Source organism: Microtus ochrogaster, chromosome 1, assembly GCF_000317375.1.
Source record: "Microtus ochrogaster isolate Prairie Vole_2 chromosome 1, MicOch1.0, whole genome shotgun sequence".
NCBI classification, from domain to species: domain Eukaryota; kingdom Metazoa; phylum Chordata; class Mammalia; order Rodentia; family Cricetidae; genus Microtus; species Microtus ochrogaster.
The window spans coordinates 126090387-126117782 of record NC_022009.1 but is presented as its reverse complement, the minus strand read 5'-3'; the positions used below and the strand labels follow the sequence as shown (position 1 = coordinate 126117782).

Here is a 27396-nt window from a genome sequence, read left to right as displayed (position 1 = left end):
TGACGTCTAAACTGTGACTTAACTATGAGGAATCCTGAGGACGGGTCTCCCAACCTCAGAGAAATCATTAGGTCAGGAGATCCTCTCCAAAAGCACAGGTGTAGAAAAAGACAATGGCACACTTAAGTTTTCAACGTTATGTCTTGTAATATATAAAAATGTTTCAAGACAAAGTAGCAGGTATATTACTGGCATTGCAACACATATTTAGTTTGGATGACTCTTTCCCCCACTAGCCCCTTTCCCTCCTCCTTCTACCTACCTCCATCTTAAACATCCTATTCCCATTATTTCCTCCTCCACTTCTTGTCAGTTCTTATCAGCGTCATTACCTTAGCCTCTCTTTTTCCTCAAAGGTGCTTTTCTCACATCATGGGGTTCCTTCTAGTTTACTGTATTTTTTCTTTGTGTCTCTGTTTCTCTCTCTTTTTCTCTCTCTTCTCTCTCTCTCTCTCTCTCTCTCTCTCTCTCTCTCTCTCTCTCTCTTTCTCTCTCTCTCCCCCCCACATTACTACATAACTATAAAAATTAGAAGCCGGAATCTGTATATGGGACCAATCGTGCAGTGTTTGTCTTTCTGTGTTGGCTTGCCTTAACATAATTATAAATAAACTTAATTGGTACAGGAGGTCCTTCTGACTATGTGTTGATTTTACTGGTTAATGAATAAAGAAAACTGGCTTGGCCTAGAGCATGGGAGAAGGAAGGCGGCGTGGGAAGATGCCATGGAGCCATGGCCATAGATAGAAGCACTGAAACTTTGCTGGTAGGCCACGACCTCGTGGTGATATACAGATAGAAATGGGTTAAATTAATTTGAGTTAGCCAATAGAAGCTAGAGCTAATGGGCCAAGCAGTGATTTAATTAGTTTCTGTGTGGTTATTTCGCGTCTAAGCTAGCCAGGCGGCCGGGACAAACAAGCAGCTCACTCCCTCCTCCACTTAATAGTTTCCATTCCATCCATTCCTGTAAATGCCATATTTTCATTTTTCCTCAAATTATTCCACAAAAGAGAAACAGAAGGAATATTGCCCAACTCATGTTGAGGCCAAAGTTACCCTGATACCCGAACAACATAAAGAGCCAACAAGGAAAGAATTACAGACCAATTTCCCTTATGAATACAAATGCAAATTTTCTTTAAAAATAATTGCAAACTGAATTTAAGAACACATCTAAAAGAACATCATCATGATCAAGTAGACTTCATTTCAGATGTAGGGATGGTTTGGAATAACCGAGTGTATGTATCCCTATGGGACATGCTTCAAGTACATGCCCAAATAGCACCTTCTCAAGGAGTCCTAATAAGAAACTGCAAACCAATCATTTATCCTTTCTTTAAAACTTTCCCTAAAGCAGCATTTCATCCATTCCACTTGGTATTTTCTTTTCCCACACCATTTGTCACTATTTATATATCACACAACTTATTTTGTTTATAGTTCATAATCTATCACTGCCCTTTAGAACATAAGTTCCAAAAAGATAATTCTCTTTTTACTGCCATATCATCAAAGTTAAGAACACCTTGATATAAAACATAATAAATACTAGATAAATGAGGAAATGGAGGCTGAAAGACGTAAAAGATTATAAATATTCACACACCACAATGATACCAATATTGTTTCTACTACTTTGATGTTTTCCCCCAAAATATTTATGTTTACCATTTCTAATGTCTTTATGACTAACAATACTATCCATTAAAATATATCTCAATACTTGCGTTCTCTGGTTAAGTTTAACCTGATTTTTCAATACTAAATTAGTATACTGATGGGCTTAGCCAAATAAAAATAAATAAGCCTCCCTGAAACGCCATCAACCTTTTAATCTGTACTGTAAGTCTTCTAGTCCATTCATGCAGACTCCGCTATCATGAGCAGACACAAGGAACCTGCTCATCATTCTGGTCCCCCATTTGTTCTACATTATTAATCATTCACTCTTTTTTTCTTTCAGTGAAAATATGTTTTTCATTCAATATATTCTTTTCAGCCTCCCTCCCCAACTCCATTGAGAATCCCCCCACCTTAGGAATCCACAATCTTTCTCCCTCTCCTTAGAAAACAAACAGGCATCTAAAGAATAACAATAAAATAAGACAAAGACAAACATACAAAACAAATAGAAAGAAACAAGTCAAAGAAAAAGTATGAGATACCCATAGATGCACAGACACATGTGTTCTTATGCAGAGAAACCTCCTAAAAACGCAAAACCAGAAGCCATAATATATACACTGTAAGGTTAAGAGCCCTGTAAAAACCTTACCAGAGAAGAACACAAGTATGCACTAAATTTGCTTTGTGTTGATCATCTACTGTGGACATAGGGCCTGACCCTAAGAGCCAGTTGTATCCTCAGTGAGACTGTGTTAGGGAACTAATGTTTTCCTTTGTGAGCAGTTGTCATTAGACACAGCTTTCTGGTTTAGAACCTGTGTCTACTTCTCTCAGTGCTGGAACCCCTCTGTGAGCTCACGTGTATATGGGTCCGTCTGTGCTTAGAAGGCCTTGTATCTTTATTGTCCTCCATCCCCCCTGGCTCTCACAATCTTTCTGCCTTCTCTTCCACGGGATTCCTGAACCCTGAGGAAGGGATTTGACATCCCCTCTAGCACTGAATGTTCCAAGGTCTCTCACTCTCTGCTCGTTGCCCAGCTGTGGATACCTGCATTTGTTTGATCATTGTCTCTGTTTTTATGCCGGTATCATGTTTTTACTATTATTGATGATATAATTTGAAATAAGGGATGGTGATATCTCCAACAGTTCTTCTATTTTCTTAAAAATTTTTTCTCTTTTCATTTCTATACTGCCACTAATTGTTTGCTTCTTAAATTCTTTTATTTCTGTTCAAGTGGAAATCATACCTGCCACACTTTCACAGGACCATATTAAAGCAAGCTGAACTTGTGCTATTCTTCCTCCTAGCCAAACTATGACATGGGAGAGAAAACACAGACATCAAATTCTAAATGGTTCTGCAAACAAAACTTTATAGAAAGTTGCAAATAAATATGGCTTCCTTATACAAACACAAAGAAACATCAATTTATTTTTGCTACACTCAGACAAAATTATTGAAAATAAAAACCAGAACCTCATCAGTGTAACCATGAAAATTATAAAATTACTATAAATTGCATAACTTAGTAATCAATAAACAAAGGCACTAAAATATTACTGACTAAAAAACAGTATATACAGAACCCAAATGTATCAGTTCATATGGAAAAAATAAAAGAATAAAGTGAAATATAAACATATATAAAATAAATTACCTTCCTTCATTGACAAGTTCAATAAAAGCAAGGCCTGCATTCTTCTGAATAGAATTCTGCCACTCCTAGAAAACAGAGAAAAACAGCTGAGGAAATTATACTTAAGTTAGTTCTTTTCATGCCACAACAAAAAACATCTTCCATATCAATTTCCATTTCCTTTAGTATGTGGAGCCTGCTGCTGACTCACACAGGCCCGTGAGCACAAACAGAAACAGAAATATACATTTAATTAAGCGAACATGTGCTTCAGAATAAACAAGATGAAGAGGTTCATATTCTCTCCCTTGTGGTGTCACACTATCATAAAGTAGCTAAACTGAGACAGCCAGGAGTTAGATCCAACAGCAGCAAAGATACCAGGGACAGAAAATGTACATAGTTATAACAAAATCCATAATGAACAAAGGAGTGAGTACCACACAAATTTTAAAATCTAGCATACAATCATCCAACAACTACTAATAACATAGAGAACATAAACTAGAATAGACCAGTTATAAACTGGAAAACTATAATTTATTGGCATATAACTTAGCACAAAAAAATGGTGATTTCCCTCCCCTGAATAGTAATGAAATTATTTCTATTGAATAAATGTTTTAATGTCATCTTATAATAAAAACTGAAAAATCCCTTTGTTTCTATTTATTTAAAAAAAAAAGCTTTCCCATATGAACCCTTGAAAACAGATTGTGAAGAAATCATGTAAGATGATAAAATATTTGAATGGTACAATAGATGTAAAAAAAATTCAGTTTAAAAAGAAACATTTGTTTTTACATTAAATGTTTATTTGAAATCAAATGATTTTGTACATAAAGTTCAATAATATAAAACTGTAAAAAAAGAAAAAAGAAGAAAAATAACTTAGCAATATGTGGTATAAATATCTAACTATATTCACTAACCATTAAAAATTTATATATTAAATTTATCCGTAAAACAATAATCCACTAAAAAGCCAAGCATGGAAATCAATCAGTAAAACATGTTGAAATGAATAGTTTAACCCTTACACTCTAAACGTATGTAAAATAAGCATTAATACAATAAGAAGTAGGATTATGAACTGAAATATTTTGAGAAATGCCAGTGAAGGTATCCATGTTTATGCAATCATGTGCCCATATCTGCTGATCATGCTCTATGCATCTGTGTACATCTACATAAATGCACATACGTACACATATCTTTGAAAAATATCCTTTTCTTTATCACTCTCAGAGATCCTTGTATTACAAGTTATAATGATATTGTTCAACAATTCTTTTTATTCTTCCTAAAATGAAAGACTATGCTCAGCTACTTATCATTGCTCATCATTAACCAAATAACGTTTTCTGAATGTAATGACCTATGGAGTTTTAAATTCTACGTAATTTCAAGCTAACTGCATATGGATGTGTGTACATTTATCTTTTGCTTTTTATTTTATTTTATTTTGTAAGCACATTTTTTCTGCATTCATCATGTTTTGAAAAGTCCAAGGTATCAGGACTAAAACAGCATGGCAGTATTGGGCTGAATGATTCCATCTTTCCCAAAGGTGTTTGTATGACTACACTAATTGAATAGCCAAAGCAAAATAAAAATAAAAATAAAAGCAGCAGACAAGCAAAAGCATCCAACGACTGGATCTGCCAAGAGGAGGAAACGGCAATTTGTTATTTAAAAAAAAAACAAAAACAAGAAAACATAAAGTCATAAAGACTTCATTTCATCCTGACACAAAGAGGATATGTTCTTAGAAATTTTACACTCTATTTTGTAATTATAAACACAATTTTAAAATACATCCATTCCAGGTATATTTTATAACTTATTAACATTTAGGAATAAGTAAAAAAGAAGTCTATAGTATTCTCTCTCACAATTCACAGTGGCCACCTAACGGACAATAGACAGGCTAAATTTCTCTCACTAATATAAAGCAAATCAAGTGAAAAACAAATATTTCAATCTGACTTAAAGTCCTTTTCTTTAGGTCAAAATTAAATTGACAAACATGTAGTCCAACTAAAAATAATCAAATTCCACAAAAGAATTTATCCTAGAGAGAAGAGGAAGAAACATACCCACATTTGCAATAAGATAAGAGAAAGCAGAAACTTTAGGTTGGTCCTTATATCCAGGGTAGAGGGTCAACTTCTTGGTCACTCAACACAGAACCATGAAATTCAAGCTGAATCTAAAACTACTCTCAAAGTCATTTTATCTTTGAGAATATCATCTAGTACTCAAATGTATACTATATTATTCAAAACTATAATCAAATAGGGCTTTATTTTAGTGATATTTCATTTGTATTTCAATAAATAGTTTGCCTAAAGATCAAAGAGTAAAACAGCCCCACTGGTCAGCCTTACAGACCAGGAAGTGGTAACACCTTTAATCCCAGTAACCACACTAGTTTGTCACAGAAACTGGGTGTGCATGCCTTCAATCCCAGTGGTGTGCACCTTTAATCCCAGCCCTAGCAAGGTATATAAAATGAGAGGAGACAGCTCACAGTCTCAGTCTCATTCCAAGATTCCTGAGGCAGGATCGCCATTTTTGGACTGAGGTACAAGTAAGAGCCGGTGGCTGGCTGCTTTGCTTTTCTGGTCTTCTGGTTGAACCACAATATCTTTTTCCGAGTTTTATTAATTGTACATCATTTTATTACATAATTTGAATTTCATAAAAATAAAACATAAACATAATTTTTTATTTCAATTTTACTTTTGCCCACATAAATTCTTACCTAAAAATAAGTCATAAAATATGCTATTTAAATTCCAAAAAATTTAAATAGCATTACCGAAGTTAGATTGAAAATATGTTAAAAATCAGTATTTATACTATAAAAATCACCAACTGACATATCAGTGACCTAAATTTATATTGGCATGTCAAATAAAATGCCACTGAAAAGAAATCAGAACAAGAATTGACTACAGAGATATAACTTAGTTTTAAAGTCCTTTGAAAATAAAGTGAATATTAGGTTTCTGAACAAATAAAAAAACACGTACAAGAAAATTTTAATGCTATTATTTATAAAACTTCTGCAATGGAACCTACCACTTTAAGTGTTATCATAAAAGTAATTTTTTAAAAGTCAAGAACAGAATAAAACAAATTAGACAAGAAGGTACATAAACAATTGGAGAATTACAATTTTGACTAATGCTCAGAAAATCAAATTTATCGCTTATTTTCTTGTTCACACAGAGAGCATCTATAAATCTTTTGTTTGTTGTTTTGATTAAGGAAAAAGGAACAATACAGTAAGTGACAAAGAAATCTATTCAGAATTATCAATGCTTATGAAAGGAAAGTTGAAGCATAAGAAAAAAATCCTTTCTTCTTCATTTTTTTAATACTACCAATGTTCAAACCCGATACATTTTCTGTGTAATAAAACACTCTCTAAAGTAATTTGTAGAAGTTGCCAAAACTAAAAAGAATATTCATTAATCATGGTGTTTGAAGGCATATTTCTCCACTCAGAAACAATTATCAACAAGGCGTTAGTCTAAACAATTTTATAAACCACAGCTCAATATAACCTTTAGTGAGTTTTAATAGTTGAAAGAAAAGCTTAATGGTCATCATCTTTCATGATCATTTCAATATTTCATCACAGTATTTACAATTATATAGTGATGCAAAATGCACAGCACATTTAAAGGTCTTGGTTATCCTTTCCCCAGAGGTCCTGATGAAAACACGTTAAAAGCCTCAAATCCAACCACTAATGCAAGTGAGTAATTTCAAGACACACTTGAGCACTTTCAAGAGGAAGGACTCAAAAAGCAGCGGAGTCAATAATTTCATACCTGTGCCTAAGCTATATTTAATTGATTATTACATCCTAGAACCATAACTGCTGCCAAATCAATTTTTAGTAAGACACGATCTTGGCTTACTAATGCTCTGAAGTCATGCAGTATCAACAAATATGAGATTGATGAAGACTACCAGAGCTCCACAGAATGTCAAGCAATGATTGTCAAGCATGTGTTTTGGTAGAAAAGAAGGTTTTTCTAAGAGAAAATAAAACCTTTATTAATGATATTACATTGACTCCTCTCTATGTTCCTCAAAAATGGAGAAAAATAAACTGATGTACTAATTATTTAAATTAACTTAGAATCTAACATCCTGAGATTAAGTCGAGTTTTCTAAAACTTAAGTATCATAAAACATATTTCTTGAAGGTACAACACAACTTTGCTTATATTTTGCAACTGAAAATTTCTAAAATAAAAAAGGAATTCCTAAATATTAACTCATTCAAAAGCACAGGCCGAATTGACAAGACTCACTACGTGTAATTTTTCCTATCAATTTATTTTGAGAAATTATCAGTTTTGGTAATCACAACAATAATATATTATTTTGTGACCTATAATATTTCTAAGATTAACTTTTAAATTTCTGAGTAATTTCCATGATGATTAAAAGCTAAGCATTTTTATATACTTTTTAGAAATTGGTCTATCTGCTCTTTAAAATGTCTAATCAAATAATTTGTGAATTTCTTTAATGACCTAAATTTGGTTTTAGAGCTTCTATTTTGTCAAAACAGGGTTTCATGTAGCCGAGTGGCCTTAAACACCCCTATTTAATCAAAGCTGGCTTTGAACTCCTCATCCTCCTGCCTCCACCTCCCAAGTGCCAGAATAATGAATAAACTCAGATGATCTCAGTTTTTAACGCTTCTAGTGCTCCTCAATCACCTGCAGCTCATTATATACTCGAGATATAATCTACTGTCAGATAACAGCTCGCCTGAATATGTCACCTCTTCAACCATCACTGTTTCCCTGGGCAACTGCAGGCTTTGTGAATTGAGATGATTATATCTCTTTTTTTCTTTTTGTTGGTTGGTTGGCCTATTTTCCCTAGAAGAGCACTACACACCAACAGTCAAGTGTCTCTGCTATAGTCTCTGATGGCAGTTTGCAGGTTTAAGTATTATATTTAGATCCTGGGTTCAGTTTGAGTAGGTTTTGTACATCTTGAAAAACAGATGTCTAGTTGAATCTGACTGTCTGGAAAATGATATCCGGTTTAGTTAGGTATTAATCACTAACCAAAACAATCTTCTCCAATATGTGTGTATTGTTGATAAAATTCAGTGTGCTGTAGCTGGGGAGGCTCTTTACTGAGTTTCACTGATTTTGTGCCAGTTTTAAGTCAGATTGTGTTATTCTGGCCACAATAAACTCTTAGTGAATTTCAGGTCAGTTACTAAGGTCTTCGCTACGTTCTTTTTACCCAAGACTGAATTGACTTATTGTCTTTTGAGGCTCCACGTCAATTTTAGGACTGCTTTTATCTTTCTATGAATGACAAATATAATCTGTACGTCCCTTTCAGTAATATGAACATCGAACTTTTTATAACAATAAATGAACATGGACTGTCTCTCTAGATTTTGGTAGCCACTTTAAATTTTTTACAAATTTGAAGCAATCTTTAATTAAATACTGGCCAAGTGAATGGGCTCTGGCCAGGTTCATATCCAGGTTCCTAAAAATGGCTCAGAGTCATGATTTGCAGGGGCTTAAAAAAAGTAAAACCCGTAATTCACTACATATCCCACGAGGTCCAATCAGAGTCAAGCACACATCCTGATGTACTTTCTACCTGTGAACCTACTGCCAACATCCAATCAGGGACAAGAATATATCCTGACATATTTCATTCTTGCAAACCTCCTGCCCACATGTGATCAGGCACTTCCGGTACAGATGGGTCAGAGAAACTTGTTTAGGGGACTGAAAACATGTGATTTGTTATCTCCCATAAACAATATCCTCCTGACCTGCATATCAGAGGCATTTTTGTTTCATGGATCTATTAGGCATAGTAATTAAAACTTAAAATATAATTTTGGTGCTCAAATCCCCCCCCCCTTGAGTTGTATACTGAGTCTCATCCTTGACTCTGTGATGGGTAACTGTCATATTGGAATCTAATAACCATAGGTGTAATGGTATCCAGACAGGAAAATTCATTTGTTAAGGCATTAATGATGCAAGAGCCAACAGCAATTGATAGAAGGGCCAAAGGCCCTGAGATGGCTGAAATCACCCCTTGCTCCCCAACGGACTGGAATGTTAGAGCAAAAAGCTAGCCATGGTGTCCATAGGCATACCAGGAAAGGTACCTGTTAAACCCACACACACGCAGATCTATCAACAGGTAGAATCATTAGCTGACATATTTCTACAATGTGATAGGGTACTCAACTTGCTCTATGTAAAGAGAGAGAGAGAGAGAGAGAGAGAGAGAGAGAGAGAGAGAGAGAGGTTATTATATAGCTTTAAGAGAAAATTATTGTTAATATACAAACCACTCAGGAATCATTAGAAATAATCTGGCTATACTTAAAAAAAACAGAAAGAAAAAGAACAAATTGCAAAAGAGAGGACCTGAGATGAAGTAAAGAACTGGTCCCCATTCTCATTTCCACTTTAATTTTATAATAAATGTTTTGTAATTTTTATTATATTAAGCTTATTCTTAGTTCAGTTTTGTTTTCTATTTATTTATGGTAACCATTTGAAATGGGACTGATTTTTAAACATATTATTGGTATATAAAATGTTATTGATTTTTGTATGTTCATTTTGTGTCCTACAACATTTTATCAGTTCTAATAAATCTTGATTATATTCATTGGGTTTTATGCTTATAAAATTATGTCATCTGCAAATAAACAACATCACCTTCTTTACTTCTTTCTCTTGCCCTGTGGCTAGGATTTCTATTATTGTATTGAATGAGAATGGAGAAAATGGCCAGGTGGTGGTGGTGCCACCTTTAATCCCCATACTTGAGTAGTAGATGCAGGAGGATCTCAGTAAGTTCAAAGGCCAGCTTGGTCTACAAAGAGAAATCCAGTACAGCAGGACTACTACACAGAGAAACCCTGTCTCAAAAAACCAAAAAAAAAAATGTATAACTTAATCTCATTCCACACTGAGATAAGTTTCACTTTCCAAAGTTCCACAGTCACTCTTCATTCTTAAATGATTAATGTAACTACTGTTTCAAAAGATAACCCTTGAACTCTGAAGTTCTGCTTCCAACAGTCTTTTGTCAACCATCTCAACTGTATATTTTTTTATTTCGGTCATTGAGTGAGTTCTTCAGTTCCAAGATGTTTGATTATGGACTCTGTCTCACTGCTAAATTTCTCATTCATATCATGAAATATTTTCCTATTTCACTGAATTGAATTATTTGTATTTCTTTGTATATTTGTTTCCTTGATTTAAAAAAAATGTCTTTTCTTTAAGAAAGTTAACATTTTCCCTTTTCCTTGAGTTCCATTGGTTGAGGGTTACTGTTAATCTGTGGGTAGGTATAGGAGGTCCTTCTGTCTATGTGTTGCTTTTATTGGTTAATGAATAAAAAAAAAACTGCCTTGGCCTGTTGATAGGGCAAAACGTAGGTAGGTGGAGAAAACTGGACTGAATGCTGGGAGAAAAAAGGCAGAGTTGAGAGACGCCATGGCGCCGCCAGAGACAGACATGTCAAATCTTTGCCAGAAAGCCACTGCTACGTGGTGATATATAGATTAATAGAAATGGGTTAAATTAAGATGTAAGAGTTAGCCAATAAGAAGCTAGAGCTAATGGGCCAAGCAGTGTTTTAATTTATATAGTTTCTGTGTGGTTATTTTGGTTTTAAGCAGCCAATACCAAAACAGGCCTCCTCCAACTACAATTAGGTTGCCTTATTTCCGAATGATATTTTTTGTTCTTAAATTGCTATTTACACAAAAGGCAATTCGGTTAACTTTACCAACTTATAAGCTGTCTTTTGAGTAAACAACAATCCACTGACATCATGGCATACATCAGTTGAGTATGCAGTCCACTAGCATCACGGCATACATGGCATCAATCAGCTGAGCATATTACATTGTCCAGATGAACATACAGCTTCTCTGTGTGCAACTAATGTCAGGAATGCCTATGGAAATGTGACCATAGGTAGGATGCCATCATCTTAGGTGGGAAAGGTTCAACAGCAGTTCAGGATGTGGCACTCAGGACCATAGGTGCTGAGCACACAGAGTTTTAATAACTTATGTGGAGTTGGGGACATTAGAATGAGCCCAGGTAGGCTAAGAGAACAGTGCAAAAGCACAGAGAGTGACCAAAAGACTCCATCAGCCTGCAGAGAAAGAAATGTTCTAGTGGTCCAGGAACACTTCCCCAGCTTGTCCAGTATTAAGAGAAGGCTTCTGTCAGTGTCTGAGACCCATACAGATGTCCTCCTCAGTCTTGGTTGGTGGAGATATACAACAAAATAAAACATCCCTGGTCGCAGGTGAGTGGATTAGAATTCCTGGCTGCTTCTTATGCAAGAATGTGGGTAGATAGCCCTCTCTGACACATGCATATTTTCCTATGTAGACAATAGATATTTAACTCATTTTTCTGAAGACCTCCAAATAATAGAGGAAGCATTCAAGTTTCATAAACACTCATGTCAAAATTATGAAAATACAAAAAATGTATTATAAATTTATTATTAAGTATTTATTGGTTTTGAATGGACAATATTGTAATCTATCAAATGAAAATAACCTTAATTTCTATGAATACTAAAATATTATCCACTAAAATAAGTTGTGAAGTTTGGAATTAAACATTATACAGAAACACACACACACTTACACACACAGAGAAACAAAGACTAAATTAACAAACACCCAAACCCCTAATTACCTATTTAATATTCTTATAAAAAAAAGTTGAAGTGTTAGGGGTTTTAACTTATTTAGGCTTTCTTGATTAGTTTTTGTTTTCTTGGTTTGGGTTTTATTCATTGTGATATGTGTCTATGTATACATTCATTTGTTTATTACGGAGCACATACATCTATGTATATGTACTGTCTTTATTTCTTTTTGTTTAGCAAGGTCTCAGGTAGCCCAGGCTGGCCTAACACTCTCTATATAGCTCAGGCTGAACTTAAACTCCTAATCCTTCTTTCTTAGCAGGCTCTCATGTGCTGGAATTCCATGCTACAACACAGGGCCCAGTGTTTTCTTTTTTAAAGACATGTTGTTATGTTGTCTAGGCTGACACAAGCAATCCTCCTGCCTCAGACTCCGGAGGAGTTAAACTGAAGTGACACTGTGCTCAGCTAGGACTTGCATTTTTAATTAAATGCCCATAATAATTTTTAAAATGTTATAGTTATCTGCCTTTGTTTAAAAAAAAATCAAACTGGATTTGCTATAATTTGAAAGACCTAGAGTAGACTATCACGAAAGAGAAACGCTATCACAAGTCAGAGAAGATATATTGAATTAAGAAGGAAATAGCTGAGGAAAACTTGTTCTTGGTAAGGATACAGGAGCCTTCGGTGCACACAGTAAGCTTTCAGCTGCTCCTCAGCAGCGTATGCCTGCACGTAGGGGCTTCCTCAGCAGTGCATCTGACACACTGAGGAAAAGTCTCACTTCACCCTCTCGTCAGATGAGACGTCCTTCAGTGACAACAAAATGGGTAACTGCCCTTTGAAAAGAGCTAATCTCATTTTTGTGAATACATTGATGTATAAAAGCATAGTATGGTTCTATGAGTAAAGTTAGAAATAAGAAAAAAATGGATTCTATTAAAATTTGATCAAACAGCTCAATTTTATATTGTTACCAAAAAAGCACATGAAATAGGGTCATAAATACAAGGAACTGGATATTTAAAATATCCATGGAATATTTAAACTATAAAGATCTTTAAATTTCAAAAGATCAGGATAACACATATTCAAAGACCTAATCATTATAAATATATCTTAACTATGTAAAATACTAAATTAGAAAACTTAGTTGTGCACAAGCACATAAAACATTACTATTTTCAAATGTCAAAAAATATTCTGCAATCAATAATGCTTTCTAATAATTTCCTAATTCAATTCAATTTTGTTAATATTGTGAAAGATAGTGTTCAATACAGAAAGCATAGTTTCCATAGATAGCAGAAGTTGTTCTAACCTTTTCTAGCTACAAGCTCCCAACAGATGATCATAATTAAGACTATCAGGGATGCACACTCAGGAGCTATAAAAATGTGTCCTATTAGTACATGGTCAGCCCGCTTGGCAACTCTGCTTCTCCAGACATATGGCAACTCCTGCCCTTTGAGGTCTGAAGTCAAGTCTTCGGGGAATCTCAAAGCCTGCACTGAAATTACAAGGCGGGTTCATTACAGACTGCTGGAGGGAGAGCATGAAAGACATCCATTACAACTTATAAAATGGCTAATTATTTTTTAAACATTTTTAAGCCATCTAATGTACTCAATGTAATAAAAAGCATTTACCAATCAAGTTATTTTTTAAAACATTAGTTTCATGGCCTGTCCATTATTCTTCATGTTTCCCATCTCCACCCTCAGAACACTTAACACTCATTTCACAATGATCAAAGAAAGACTTTAATATCATAGAAGTGAATTAAATTAACCCATGCCTTTATAAAGCCTCTCCTACAGATTTACAAGCATGTTCCATACACAATTATGTTTTCTAAATTCAAATTTGGTTTGGATTAATATGCATTATTACCTTGAAATCAGCCTGACATATACATATAGAAATGCTTCTTTAGACTTAATTTTTATAAAAGGTATCTGTTTCTCTAATTTTATTACATTACAAACTAATAATCATAAAAAGTATGAATATAAAATAATATAAAGTCTCAGTCAATAACTAAAAAGGTTTCCTCAAATATATGCAAAAACTTAAACATATGAAGGTTTCAATGTTTAAAATTAAAAGACTTTCTATAAGTTGATAAACAGGAGTTGATATATTTGGATGTCTTTACCTTGCCAGAATTTTTTAATATAAAAAATATAAATATTTTCTAATTAATAACTGTTGTCACTTTAACTGCTCAAAAGTCTAGATGCTTTTTGACTTGGGAGAATAAAATGTCTATTTATTAAGTTTCACAACAAAACAATGTTACTTCTGAATATTTATTCCAGTAACAAATCTTTATAAAATGTTATATAAAATTCATTAGCTTGCCTCAATCATTTCTTCAAAGTACATGTATGTTCTTTTGTGACAGACTAATTCCAAAAAGCAATTACAACCTCTATCCATATGTAAAAAACAACAGAAACAAGTACATTAACTCAGTTTTAAAAAAATAAAAAATCTAAGGAAAACAGATTACCAATGATTTATATGGATGTCTAGTGCTGACGTTAATTACAAGTAACCTAATAAAATAGTGCCATTATTATTGTGTAGAAGTAACAGCCATAGGCTTAGAAGCAGAGCTCTTTATGCTGCCTTCTGCATGCACAGTCCCACAGCACACAACATTAAGAATTAAACATGTGGTAAATAAGGCTGTGCAGAAAACAGCAGCTTTTAACTAAAAGCAGAAAAGTTTCCTGCTGTTTAACCATTTGGAGTCTTCTATGCTGCACACCATCCACCATAAACGTATACTATGTAATTCATAAAAAAAAATCAAGGTTAATATAAAATGAGATTTTAATTCACTGCTCAAGTTTAACTTCAAATAAACAATAATTGGAAAAATGCATACATTTGGTTGGCATTAATCATAAGCAAGTAAGATTTATGTTTATGTTGTGGAATGATATGGCTTCAGAACTAAAATTATCTGAACATCATACTATACGGACCCATAAAACTCTAGTCTCAGATACTTAAACATATACTATAGAAGAAAGATACAAGTAATAATTTCTCATAGATGTTGAGCCAAATACACATTAATGACTTCGGTTGTGAAAAGAAGCAAGACTTTCAATACAGAATGATTCAGTAATCTTCAAATATCAATACTCTTAATAATATGTCAGCTGAGACCAGTACGGCACTGAATTCCAAATACATGCTTTGAATAGACACCATGATGTAAGCCACCTACAACATAACTTAAATAGCAATATAAGTAACCTGAAAATCTGATGCTCTTACATCTGAAGCTTCTTGTGTCTCAACATGATGCTCAAGTCATGCTTAACAGAAATTGTATGTATTTAAATGTGGAATGTTTTGTTTGAATAAATCTGTTTAGTTTAAGTGGTAAGATCAAGTAATGAACAACTATATCACCTTGTGTATTTAGCATAACTTTTGAAGCCAGAATCTTGTTGGGACCAATTGAGTCCTGGCCTTCAGCAGCTTTTCCCTGTCTAGAGCCTTCTAATTGAAGTTACTAAAAGCTGTGCTTTGCCTAGAGGATCAGAGGATGGGATTTTCACCTGTTGACCATTGACTACAGGGTATTTAAGCCTCCATGGTGCTGTTAAAGAAGGGATTTTTGGTACCAGTGTTGGAAGGTCTGTGTGTCAGTCTGTCTCTGCGTGTGTATTCTCAAACCTCCAGCCCCTTGCCAGAAGCTCGCGAACTGGGTTCTAACTGGGGGCCGTGGTGCGTGGCAGAATCTGATTCTTAAGAGAACTTTCTCCAACAAAATTCAAGTTGCAGATCATCAGGTTATACAAACTTGTGAAGATAATGACATATTCAGAAAGTTTTTTAAAGTTTTGGGAAAAAAAATGAAGCATGAATTAAAATAAATGTGATATAAATGAGAAAGACTAATGTTTACAAAGGAAACATGCAAACATCACATTCTTAACACACATCAATGTTTACACACTTGGCATGCCGTACAGACTTTCCTTAGGAGAGATATCATTATAATAATAATAAGAAGTGATGGAATCACCATGGCGTCTATGGAAAAAGCCAATGTGACCCATAAATGTTATCTACATGGAAAGGAAGGCAAAAATTGCTGAGCTATGAGAAATTCTTAGAGAGTTAATATTTTATGTTTCAAGATGGAACAGGTTAGACAGGACATATAATTATAAAAATTAAAATAATCTCAGAGAAGAAGAAATAGTGTTATTGTACTTTGTGAAGTAAAGATATAAGACAAAAATTAAATTCCCAAAAGGAAAAAAAGAGAGACTGAAAATACTAATAAAAGGAGAAGGAACCGTCCAGAAAGATGGCTCAGCAGTTAAGGGCACTGTTCACAGCCCGATCACCAGAGGACCAGAGTTTGATTCCCAGCTTCCACACGGTGGCTCGCAGCCATCTGTCCTGAGCTCCTGCACCTTCTTGTGGCATATGGAGGAAAAAAAAGAAGGCTTTGTGTGCTGGAAACACAAGTCAGCACTAATAACTTTAAATTGTGGCTACTTTGTTCCATGAGCAGTTCTGTATATTTTTATTAACAAGATCTTAGTATATTCATAACACTAAATAAAAAATAAAGTCTTAGAATATAAAAAAAATTGATTCATTCAAAGTTAGAAAATTTGCTAGTCATCAATAGGATAAAAAATGTCTATAAATAGTCAAAATCAGTCACCGTGGCATTGTCTACCCTCAATCTTTTCTTTCAAAAATGGGTCAAAGTGATTTGCCTTTTTATCTTGCATAACTCAAAATGGAGACAACGATAATCTCAATACTGTCCCTGCATAAAATTGAGGATTTTTTGCTACCAAAAAAGCAAATAACTAGTTTCAGGTCTCTGATTATGGCTTCATTAAGGACTAAGTCAATGTTCAGGCTTCATATTTAGTAAGCATTGTTTGCAACTTCTAAACTTTCATGTCATAAAATAGTGGTATAACCAAAATGTAGGCATCATAAAGATACAACAGGTGGAATGCATACCTGTAGTACCTGTCTTGAAGGTAATACAATATACTACATAACAACCTTATCTCAACAGCCACTGAAATCAAGCAGTCAAACGCTTTAAAGAGAAGCAATGTGACTTGGATCATAAAAAGCTGGTAAGGCCAAATTTAACTAACTGCTCTTACTGAAATCCATTACTGTACCATAAGTATACTGTTATTAAAAGAAAATGTTATAGTTGAATATAGCTGAGCCTTTAAAAAGTCATCAAAGGATTTGACATCACACCGAGGAGATTTAAAACTAGTGTTAAGCTAACTTTCCTTAACACCACAAGTAGACTCATTTAAAGCTGTTATTGGAGGGTGAGCAGACACTGACCTGCACTCCCGGCCACATGAAATTCAGGAGAAATGCCATACTCTGGCTATTCCCATTTGTGTTCCTCCCTTTCCCTCTCTTCTTCATCCAAAATTTAAAAGAGGAGTTGTAAAACAGCAGGGAGTCAAATTAAAACACACTTTATTTCCAAATGTCTCCATCCTCACAAGCTGACTTCCTGTCAGGAAGAGTTCCATTTCACTGAATACCCCAATCAGCAGGGAACTTGCAGAATTAAGTGCCAGTTGATATTACTTTGTTTTGCATTTGCCACCCTTGAGAATAATGTTCAAAGATGTCGTTACATAGTCAGCATGGTCTCATCCTTCTGACTAGACGGCCAAGCCACAGGGTGTACTGCCCATTCCACAAAATGTACCTTTCAAAGTTATGTTTTCTAAAACCTAGTGTGCTGGTGAATCAACGGGATGCCTGTATTTCAAATTAAGCCCAGTATGGAAAATGAAATTATGTTTTCTTTGGCTGTAAAAAGCATTTTAATTAATATCAAAGGAGAGTCTACATCAAAACATTAATAAAGAGCCCTGTTCAGTGTATGCTCACTGACCTATCATTTGATTTAAACATTTTTAGACACATTTTGTTCTTGCAAAATGTTACTTTACACTTGATTTACTTTGATTTTTGTATGTGCTAGCTGTTATATGAAGATATATGTTCCCAACTTCAAATGAAGTTTTTTTTTTATAAAGTTCTGGAACAATACAAAACATTAGCTGGTTATTAAGCATGAAATAGTTAACAAGATTATATCTCTTTTTTAATTGCTAGCAATTCTAAGATTTTTATGATCAACTCAACTACTTTTTAGCAACTTCCTATCTACACTGGAAAGGTCTTTTCTGCCATCTTATAAGGTCAACTGTTTACACTGCATAAAATTTAAATTAGCTCTGAATGCTTCAAAGAGAGACTATCTATTCTTTCACTTACTGCATGTTCCACTTACAAGTTCCCACAGTTGCTTTATGGCAGAGCTGGGTGACGACACTGGAAAATTTTTCCTCCCCATATTAATGGCACGAACTATGCTATTGATTCTCATTTCACAAGCCATCAAAAGATCATAGGTACTGACAATAACAAAAGCTCAGAAACAGCCCATTTATATATCCACTAATTTTCTAAAAGTATGTTCTACATAAGATGTAGAAAAACAGCAAAAAGGGAAGGAATAAGATAATAAAAATGTAGAAATATAAAACTATATTAATTCTGGTAGAACTATGGTAGATATAAACCACTCTTAAAGAAATAAATTCCCCCCCCCAAAAGTACTATTTACCTTGTAAAAAAAAAAGTCGGTTACAAAGGAAACTGAATATTTACAGAATGTGAAAGAATATTTCAACATTTAGTACATCTTCTAAATCTGCTGCTACGCAAACAGCTTTGAGAAAGGAGAAGAAATATACTTATTTCTTTCCACTTAAATATAAAAATCCAGCCACACACCAATATAGTAATTGATTTATATAAGCGTGTCATTTTTCAAGAACCTGAGATTCACTATTTCTCACATTCTCTACAGGTGTGATGCATGAAATGAATGTTAGGCTTAGGCCAATGAAGTGGCTTAGAAATAAGATTAGTAGTCAGTCCGAGAGAGACAGAGAAGAAAAAATAAGAGAGGAAGGAGGGAGGGAGGGAGGGAGGGGTCTGCAAAAAAATTCCTCAAAAGAGGTCATTAGGAGCTAGCATAGAGTCAGGGGCATGTAATTCCAACACTTTGAAACTAAGGCAAGATTGCTAGCTCTAGACCAGATTGGGCTAACACAGTGAGACCAGAGATCAAAAAACAAAAATATAAAAGGGAAAGAAAGTCATCACCTCCTTCTCACTAAGACCTTAGTGCACCAGTTAATATGTACTCAAAGTGTATCATGTCCTTCCTTCAAAGTAGAGCAAGAATTCAGAATTCAAATTAGTCTTTCAGATTACAGTAGAATTAGAATAAGATAATTTCTAAGATGGACTCTGCTTGTTAGAGAAAAAGTTTCCAATGACTGCAAAACACAAGAATTAATATAAATGAGGACACCTTACCTAAATAGGCATGCATACTAATCTATTCAGCCACTATCTAGTAAATGTGATCTGGTTGTTATCATAATACGTACGACAGGAAAAAAGGGACAAAAACTGTAATATGGTATAAGTACTTAAACAGCTTGTAGATTTATCAGTTTAACTTCAACCTTTGCACTTAACTTGCATACCAAATATTGGAGGCAGCCACGCCAAAAATTGACAATGAGTAAAAGCTAATGTAATTTGGAGCCATTTTTATCTTAATTTACAGAAAAAGCAAACACATTTAAAGGGCATTATAAAATAATAAACACATACTAAGTTTGTGACTGGGAAGAAAATCAGGTCCTGTACAATCAAAGCAGTCATTGGTTATGTCACTACACTATTGGTACAATGTGCTAGCAACTCCAGAATTTGAGGCTGAGGCAGGAGGATAACAAGATTCAGGTCGGACTAAGATATACAGGAAGACCCTACCTCAATCCACATCCCCCGTTTTCAAGAAACCAAATTTAAAAAAAAAAAAAGCTTTTGGTAATATCCCTTACTTATTTAACAAACATTTAATGAAATTTTTCTGCAAAATATCACAGATTATTGTCTTTATAAATAAATATACACCTAAGTTAAATGCATAATTGAATAAAAACAATATATGAATATTATTATGTAATTATGTAATATATTGTATATTCTATGATTATATAATAATATGTGGATATTTATAATATATAATTATATAATTATGTAATATATATAATTTCCTATTAATATATGCTGTTCTGATCCTATCTTCTAGACTTCATACTAACACCTGAGCAGAATCAAATTATGATTACAATAAAAATTCATTTTGGGGTGTCAGGTAGTTGACTTGAAGCTGGACACATAGCTCAAGCTGTAAAGCATTTGCATGAAAGTCCTAAACATACACTAAACAATCCTTGGCACGGCATAAACCAGGCTTCACATTGCATACTGATACTCCGAACTATCAAGAGATTGAGACAGGAAGTTGACAAATCTGAAGTTCGCTTATGTTAAGATAGAAAGTACCACCAGGAGAGCCTGAGCTATTTAGAGTGACCATCTCAAAATAAGAAGAACAAAGTTATCTTTTATAAGAGGAGCTAGTAAAGAAGGAAAAATCATGTGCCAAGACAGAAAAATGACGGCACATTTGGATAACTTTAAGAACTTCAAGATGACAGTAAAGGACATTCAAGCCCCACCTTTCGAAAAACTAAATCACAAAACAATGGGCATGCTGTTCTGTTATTTACTAGTTTGTGTGACCTGCCTGCTCTTAAGATACCCATCATGATCATGAAAGGGAATGTTTGTGCACTACAAGGGCAAGGACAAGAACATTAGTATCATAGATTCCACAGAGATCAATTCAAACTAGAGAAGCAGAACTTACTAGACAAAAAGAAAACTACAGAAAGAAAAGTAACATTCTACTAATAGTAAAACCAAAAAATGAACATAAAATAACATTTTAAAAACTGTAATGATGCTGATTGCTATGTGACTATTAGCCGTTGTTAAGTGGCAATTCTAAGACACAAACCTCGAGTGAAAAACAAAAACAAAAAACAAAAAAAATTATCATTACCTTCATATGAAGAAAAGATTTCCAAACTATGCATAATGTCGATTTAAATATTTTTTAATCAAGCTGAACATTTAAGTAAACTTTTTCTGCTAATTAATAACTCAGACAGGATGCCAAGCCGGACCACGTGGTGCTGCTAGTTTTTCTATATACTGTATGCATTTCTGATCAATGGGAAAAGAATGGATGACCTGGCAGAAGGCTCAGACAATAATATGTGATTTACAGGACATGAATGCCACTACCACAAGATTTATCTGACAGCCCTCTCCGATAGTGGACTGTTGAGTATCCGATGGAATGATTTCTAGTCGAGAAAGTCTACTACTGAGTAGCCATACACATTATTTATTTATTAGATGTTTTGGGTTGAAACCATTTTTAAATGATGCACTTCACAATGCACAGCCATAAATTCAGCTTTAAGCCCGAGAAGGGAGGTAGTGTTATTGGAATGCATGTCAGACTGAATTAGGATGAGCAGCACAACACTTTTATAAAGTGGCCTTGAATGCAATGTCAGTTCTTTCAAAAATGATATTAATGTCAAATGAGCAAGATACAAGCACTTTATATAGCACTGAAGTAATATTACTTCAAATATTTAATATTTTCTTTAAACTCATTCTTAACTGGCTTATCCACAAACACAACACAAGAGGCCATTACTACATTACAATTTTTCAGACAAACTGAGTTTGAAATATAGCTGAAAACTTTTCAACTTTTTGTGTCTGTCTAGAAATATGTACTTCTCTAAAGACTGAATACAGTTATATTTTCAGTAAAGCGATTTGATCTGAGGATGTGGCTCAGTGGAAGAACCCTTGCTAATATGTGTAAGGCCTGACCAAGATTTATTCCTGAGCACTAAAAAAAATTAATTAAAAAAATCAGTGTTTAGAGCTTACCTATAACTTATTTTATATGGTATTCAAGTGTTGAATTAATTTAACTAACTTTACTCAAAAGCAAAATATTGGATATTAAAAGAGTTATTTAAGCCTACTAAAATAGTCTAAATGTTTTAAATAGGATAAACTATAGAATGATGCTTAATCAACTAGTAACAAGGAAAGAGTAAAAATGTCATGTTGGTCAGAGCTTTAAAGACTATATAGTGATCCATTTTGTCTACTGACAGCAAGTCACATATGATCAGCTCTTACTACTTAAACTGAGACTCTAATTATATTTTGTAATAAAGTATGGTTAAGTACCCTGGTCTTTAAAATTTCAGAAAGAAAATAAGTTGTGAATGAGCTCAAGAAAAATAATCAGAATATAGCAGACTGCCATGAAATTAACACCAACTAATTTGTAAAGTTCTAAATCAAATTTGCAGATGTTAAGCTCATAAGCATATCCCATTATTTATGTGATGAAAAAGGAGTTTTTGACCTGATCTTTTGATCTTTGGCACTCAATGCTCTCCATCTCCTCTTAAAAAATTAATTAAAAATTTAGCAAGATGGTAGCATTTTACTTCCTACCCTATCTCACACTAAAAAAAATTATCAATCAAACTCAAGACATCCCCACCCAGTATCTGCAAAATGTCCTTTCAAAATTTAATTTCATATGTCTTCAGCTTTCATGTAGAAAAAGACAGTTCACTTCTTAACAAAATAAATCACTTTTGTGATTACCAAGTTGACCTCTTTGAATTAGGAAAATTCAAAGTGAAAAATGTAATTATCACCCTGGAACAATCTGTATACATCTGGAGCTAATTCTAGCTTCATTTTTCACATCATTTTTCACACTGTGTTACATCTTGTAGAGATGTCATGGGACTTTTGAAGAACTCATAAAAAAAAGTGCTGAGAACTTCAAATACCCAACAATGTGTGTTATTCAAACATAAGCCTTGAGAATTTCTGATTTTCAAAACTTACTCTTCTGAGAGATCTCCATATGCCATTTGATCAGATAAGCATTAAGCAATACTGTGACATCCATGACAAATAGGTGTTATCAAGTGTCATTCTTTATCTTTGCAGCGTCTGACATCCAAATACATAATGTGCTACATTTGAAGTAGCTTTTATATACCAAACCAAATTCAATCCTAAACTGAAAAGGTGAAACTTCGTTATCAAGATTTACATATGAACCAACTATATCGCTATACACAATAGAACCACAGTCTTAGGATGAAACTGGGAGAACTAAAGAAGAGGTACCTTCGAGCAGGTATAAAACTGTATGCCATGGCTTCCATCCAAGAAATAAACAATCAATCATTAAAATCAGATAGCCTAATGACACACTTTACCAAGTAAGCTTTTGAGAAAGAGCATTCTAAAGAAAATGGTTAAACTATAAAAACAGAATACTCACAAAATCTAAGACCTCTTAAGAAATGTAACTGCTCTTTACAAGGTCATTATAAAATTCCATTAGCTATAATCTCTACAAGTAATTATTCTTATTCCACCTTATTGATAACAAAGAGTATTGATTTTTCACACCTTCTATGATTCTTTAATTTGTATTCATGAAATGTCCATCAGCACAGTCTAAATAAATTTGGCAACATAGGCACTAAAATGAATAAATCGATGCAAAAAAACATTAATTTTGTATTATCCTTATTCTTTAGGCAAGTAAACCATGAGAGTTGTAAATGCAGGTCAAAGGTGTTGAAATGGGTCAAAACCCTTGACCTCTAAAGCAATACCCTTCCTATTAAAAAAGGCTATTTTAAAGTTTTAAGTAGAGGAATTTACTACCAGCAAGATCCCACTTTAAAAAGACTACAAAAGAACTCAATAAAAACAAACATTCATCTGTTTATTTGAAAACCAGAAAACAAAACATCAAAGGATTTGTCATTTTTTAATTTAAAAATTATTAAAGCTAAACACAAGGTTTCTATACACTGGAATCAATCTTGCTCTGAGGAATTCGTTTTGTACATCTTTACAATGATGGTTGCTACATCTTCAATGATATTTTCCCAAGTCTACTGTGTATGTCAAAAATAATTAGCAATGACAAGGATTCAAAATTATTTATTACTCATTTTATAACCCCTGCACAAAAGGGAGGCAAACCCATGGATCCCAGGGGAATCAGAGTGGCACCCCACAAAGTACATAAATAAAGCTATTTCTAGAACACAGAGTAAAGACAGTCACGTCAAGATCAACTGATTCAAGCATTTTAGTATAATTCTAAAAACTACCTTTTTCTCATTTATCTAAATTCTCTCTCAGCTCATGCTTCAAAATCATCTATACCATATATAAGAAATCATTTTAAGACAGAAATTAAACTTATTTTCACACAGCATACAAAACTTTGCCACAAAAACCTGATGAGACAGGAATGACTTCACTGTCAAACGAATGTACGTGAAGATGGACTTTTACTTTGTAATCTTGTTTGTACCCACCTGAGAACACAGCAGCATAACCAGCTCCACAACTGAACTACTGGACTTCATGCAAACCAGACCTATTTAAAAGAGAAGGTTATTCAAAAAACACAAAGTTTAAAAAAAAAAAAAGGCAGAGATCAACTTTTTATGTTATTTTTGTCCAGATTCGATTTAAGCAAAAATGTTAAAGTGCTAAGAACTATACCTGTACTCTGTAGCTACTTTAAAACAGGTACCAAAACTACCAATTCTGTAAATGACTTTAACTTTCGAAATACCCAAACATTTACTATGACTTCTTCTACTGTAACGTTTCACAATACCCATGGAAATGCAGCATACGCCATGCTGACCGTGATCATCTACATTTTGTTCGGGAAAGCTGATCATTACACATGCAGAGAAGGGAAATGACTCCTGACCTTTGCTTTCTCCACCACACTCTCTCCCTTCAACCCTCCAGCTATCAATCAAGTTTCCATTTTGTTTCATGGCAGCAGACATCCCAAACACTCTTATTAGTACCTTGACCTCCGACCTCACACTAAACCTTAACAGAAATGCAAGCCATTGTCTGCTATGTATTCCTCATTTCCTATAAACTAATTATTTACATTTTCCTTTCTATGTTTTGTTTTAGATTAACTAAAAATGTCCTTAGGTAGGAACATTTATATCATTAATGACCATCTAAAGAGTCATTTAGTTTAAATCCCCAATATAATCAAAGAGCAGTTCAAAGAATTTGCTATAGGTATTATATTTAGAAGGTAATTCCAATAATTATGAGGATTGGATAACCCAATAAGATTATAATGATCAAAAACTTATAGCTGATAATTCTGTATTCACTAACTCCTTGTGACATTTAAAAGCCCTAAAATAGAACCTTTTTTACTCCATTAACGCTCTTCCACACGTAGAGGACAGAGTCTCTACCTCTTATCTTTATGCTCTGTAGTTTTCCTTCTTTTTAAATAATAATCCCTCAGCTGAACAGTGGCGCAGGTTGGCATTTTGAAGCTTTACAAATACCTTTCATTTTCTGTTTAAGAAGTGAGAACCATTTTTCCCAGGTCTAGAAATGACAGGAGTGATGCTGGTAGTGCACATAAGTCAGCTAAGAGCACTTCTGTGCTGCGTGTACTAGGCAAGCAGGTCATTAAATAACGCAGGAGTTTGCAATGCTAAGATGGTTTTAAAACACCTCACTCCAACGCTGCCAAGCAGGAGAGAAAGGACAGAGCTACAATCTCTCTTGTCTGGCCTGGGTGACTGTTGTCTGAAACCTAGTTACTTCTCAAAATGTAACCCAGATACAAGCCCAGTTTCAAAACCAAGTCCTCTTGCTGAGAGTGGGAGAAAAAGTCCCCAGGGAAGAGCAAACCAATTGGTTACACAAGACCAATTGATTAGTCCTGAAAATATAAATAAAAATATCATATAGGCTAAGCAGGTTATATTTAGAAATATACAACAATTAATGAAAAAAGAGGCTATAAATTTGAAAGAAAGTAATGATGGTCATATGGGAAGGTTTGGAGGTAGGAAGGAGAAGGAAGAAGTGATGTAATTATGATCGCAAAAATAAAGGAAAATTAACAAAAAACTAATATCGCATAGTGCATCAATTCTGAACCCTTCATAGTTAGGTAGTTAATCCTCATTGGATTCATTAATTAATTAATTACCTCCACAGGAACCAGAATTACCATCTCTGGATCCTAGTCTGGACCTTTTCACATCTGTTCACATGTATAATGAACAACAGTGATAGAAGGACTTCAGGCATCCAAAATTAGAAAGGTTTATACAATGTTATTTGATCTACCATACATACAGGTATTTCAATACTTATACAGAAAATTACATGTATATGCATTTGTTTGTTTTCAGTCTTATTTCAGAATGGCATAGCACATATGATCTTTATATTCAATATAAAGATAACAAAGAAAACATACACTGAAGAATTGATTGTTGAGAAAAATAATGATAGTGAAAGCTCATGTTTACTTGAACAATTAATGTGGCTTTGCAGAGTAGTAAGAGGAGTAGAGTGGAGGAGCAGAGAGGGAGACACCATAGACCTGGTACTGGACTGCTCGCACTAACTGCCTGCATAAAGGACATTCATGCTACAAACACCAAAACAAAACCGTGAAAGCTCATAGGTGGGCATACTACTTTAAAAATAATTATTTGATATATGAAACAAAAATTAGGCTTTGAAAAGTCTTGCAATTCAGATTTCCAAGCATTTTTTAAATCAATTATTTTCAAATTATATTATTTTAATAAATAAGTATCCTTTAGAATAACATCAAGTAGTCTATTATTAAATAACTTATTGATGCATAAAACTTAAATGAAGTATTTCTAAAATTACAATTTCTTTTCAAATGAATTCATTACTACTGTTGAACTCTGGAAATGAAATCATGCATCATTAAATGTAAATTAATATTTAAGACACTGAAGAAGAAATGGGAATTTCTTACCAAGATACTTGGGCTTTAATAAATTATAAGTACTTGCCTTACACTATCAATCTTGCCAGAAAACAAATGAAACTCAATAATTATAACACAATCATATTCAAACAAAAATATTAATTCTGATTATCATAAAAGTTCTCAAGCTTGACTTGTACAATCTCTAGTTCGGGGACAGCAGCTGATATTTTTCAGTTAACCTATTAAATTAGTTGTTTTGAGATAGTTTCCCAGTTCTACTGGTAGTCTCACCACTACAAGGCTTAGGTTCTTAAATAGAGTCAGTTGTTTAAAAAGGTGTTTTCTGTTGAATTGATTCCTGTCGCCTGAGGAAACTCAGGTGAATCTTCCTTCATCTAATTGAGTCATCTTCTCTAATATTTCAATAAATTTCCTACATAATGCCTCAAGCCAAAAAGAAGGAAAGAAAGAAGAAGGAAGAGAGGGAGGAAAGGAATGAGACAAGGAAAGGAAAGAGGGAGGATGTGAGGG

The 27396-nt window shown here is 33.9% G+C and overlaps 1 protein-coding gene across 2 annotated transcripts in view; it reads right to left on the bottom strand.

Annotated features, from left to right (window-relative positions):
* Window positions 1-27396, bottom strand: part of Lrba (LPS responsive beige-like anchor protein) — a 488275-nt gene that overhangs the window by 320388 nt on the left and 140491 nt on the right. For both annotated transcript variants that reach the window (XM_026787115.1, XM_026787152.1), the window contains 2 exons: window positions 24425-24486; window positions 3294-3358 (listed from right to left, as the gene is read on the bottom strand). In XM_026787115.1, coding sequence (XP_026642916.1) covers window positions 3294-3358; window positions 24425-24486 — 127 coding nt within the window. The remainder of the gene's footprint in view (window positions 1-3293; window positions 3359-24424; window positions 24487-27396) is intronic.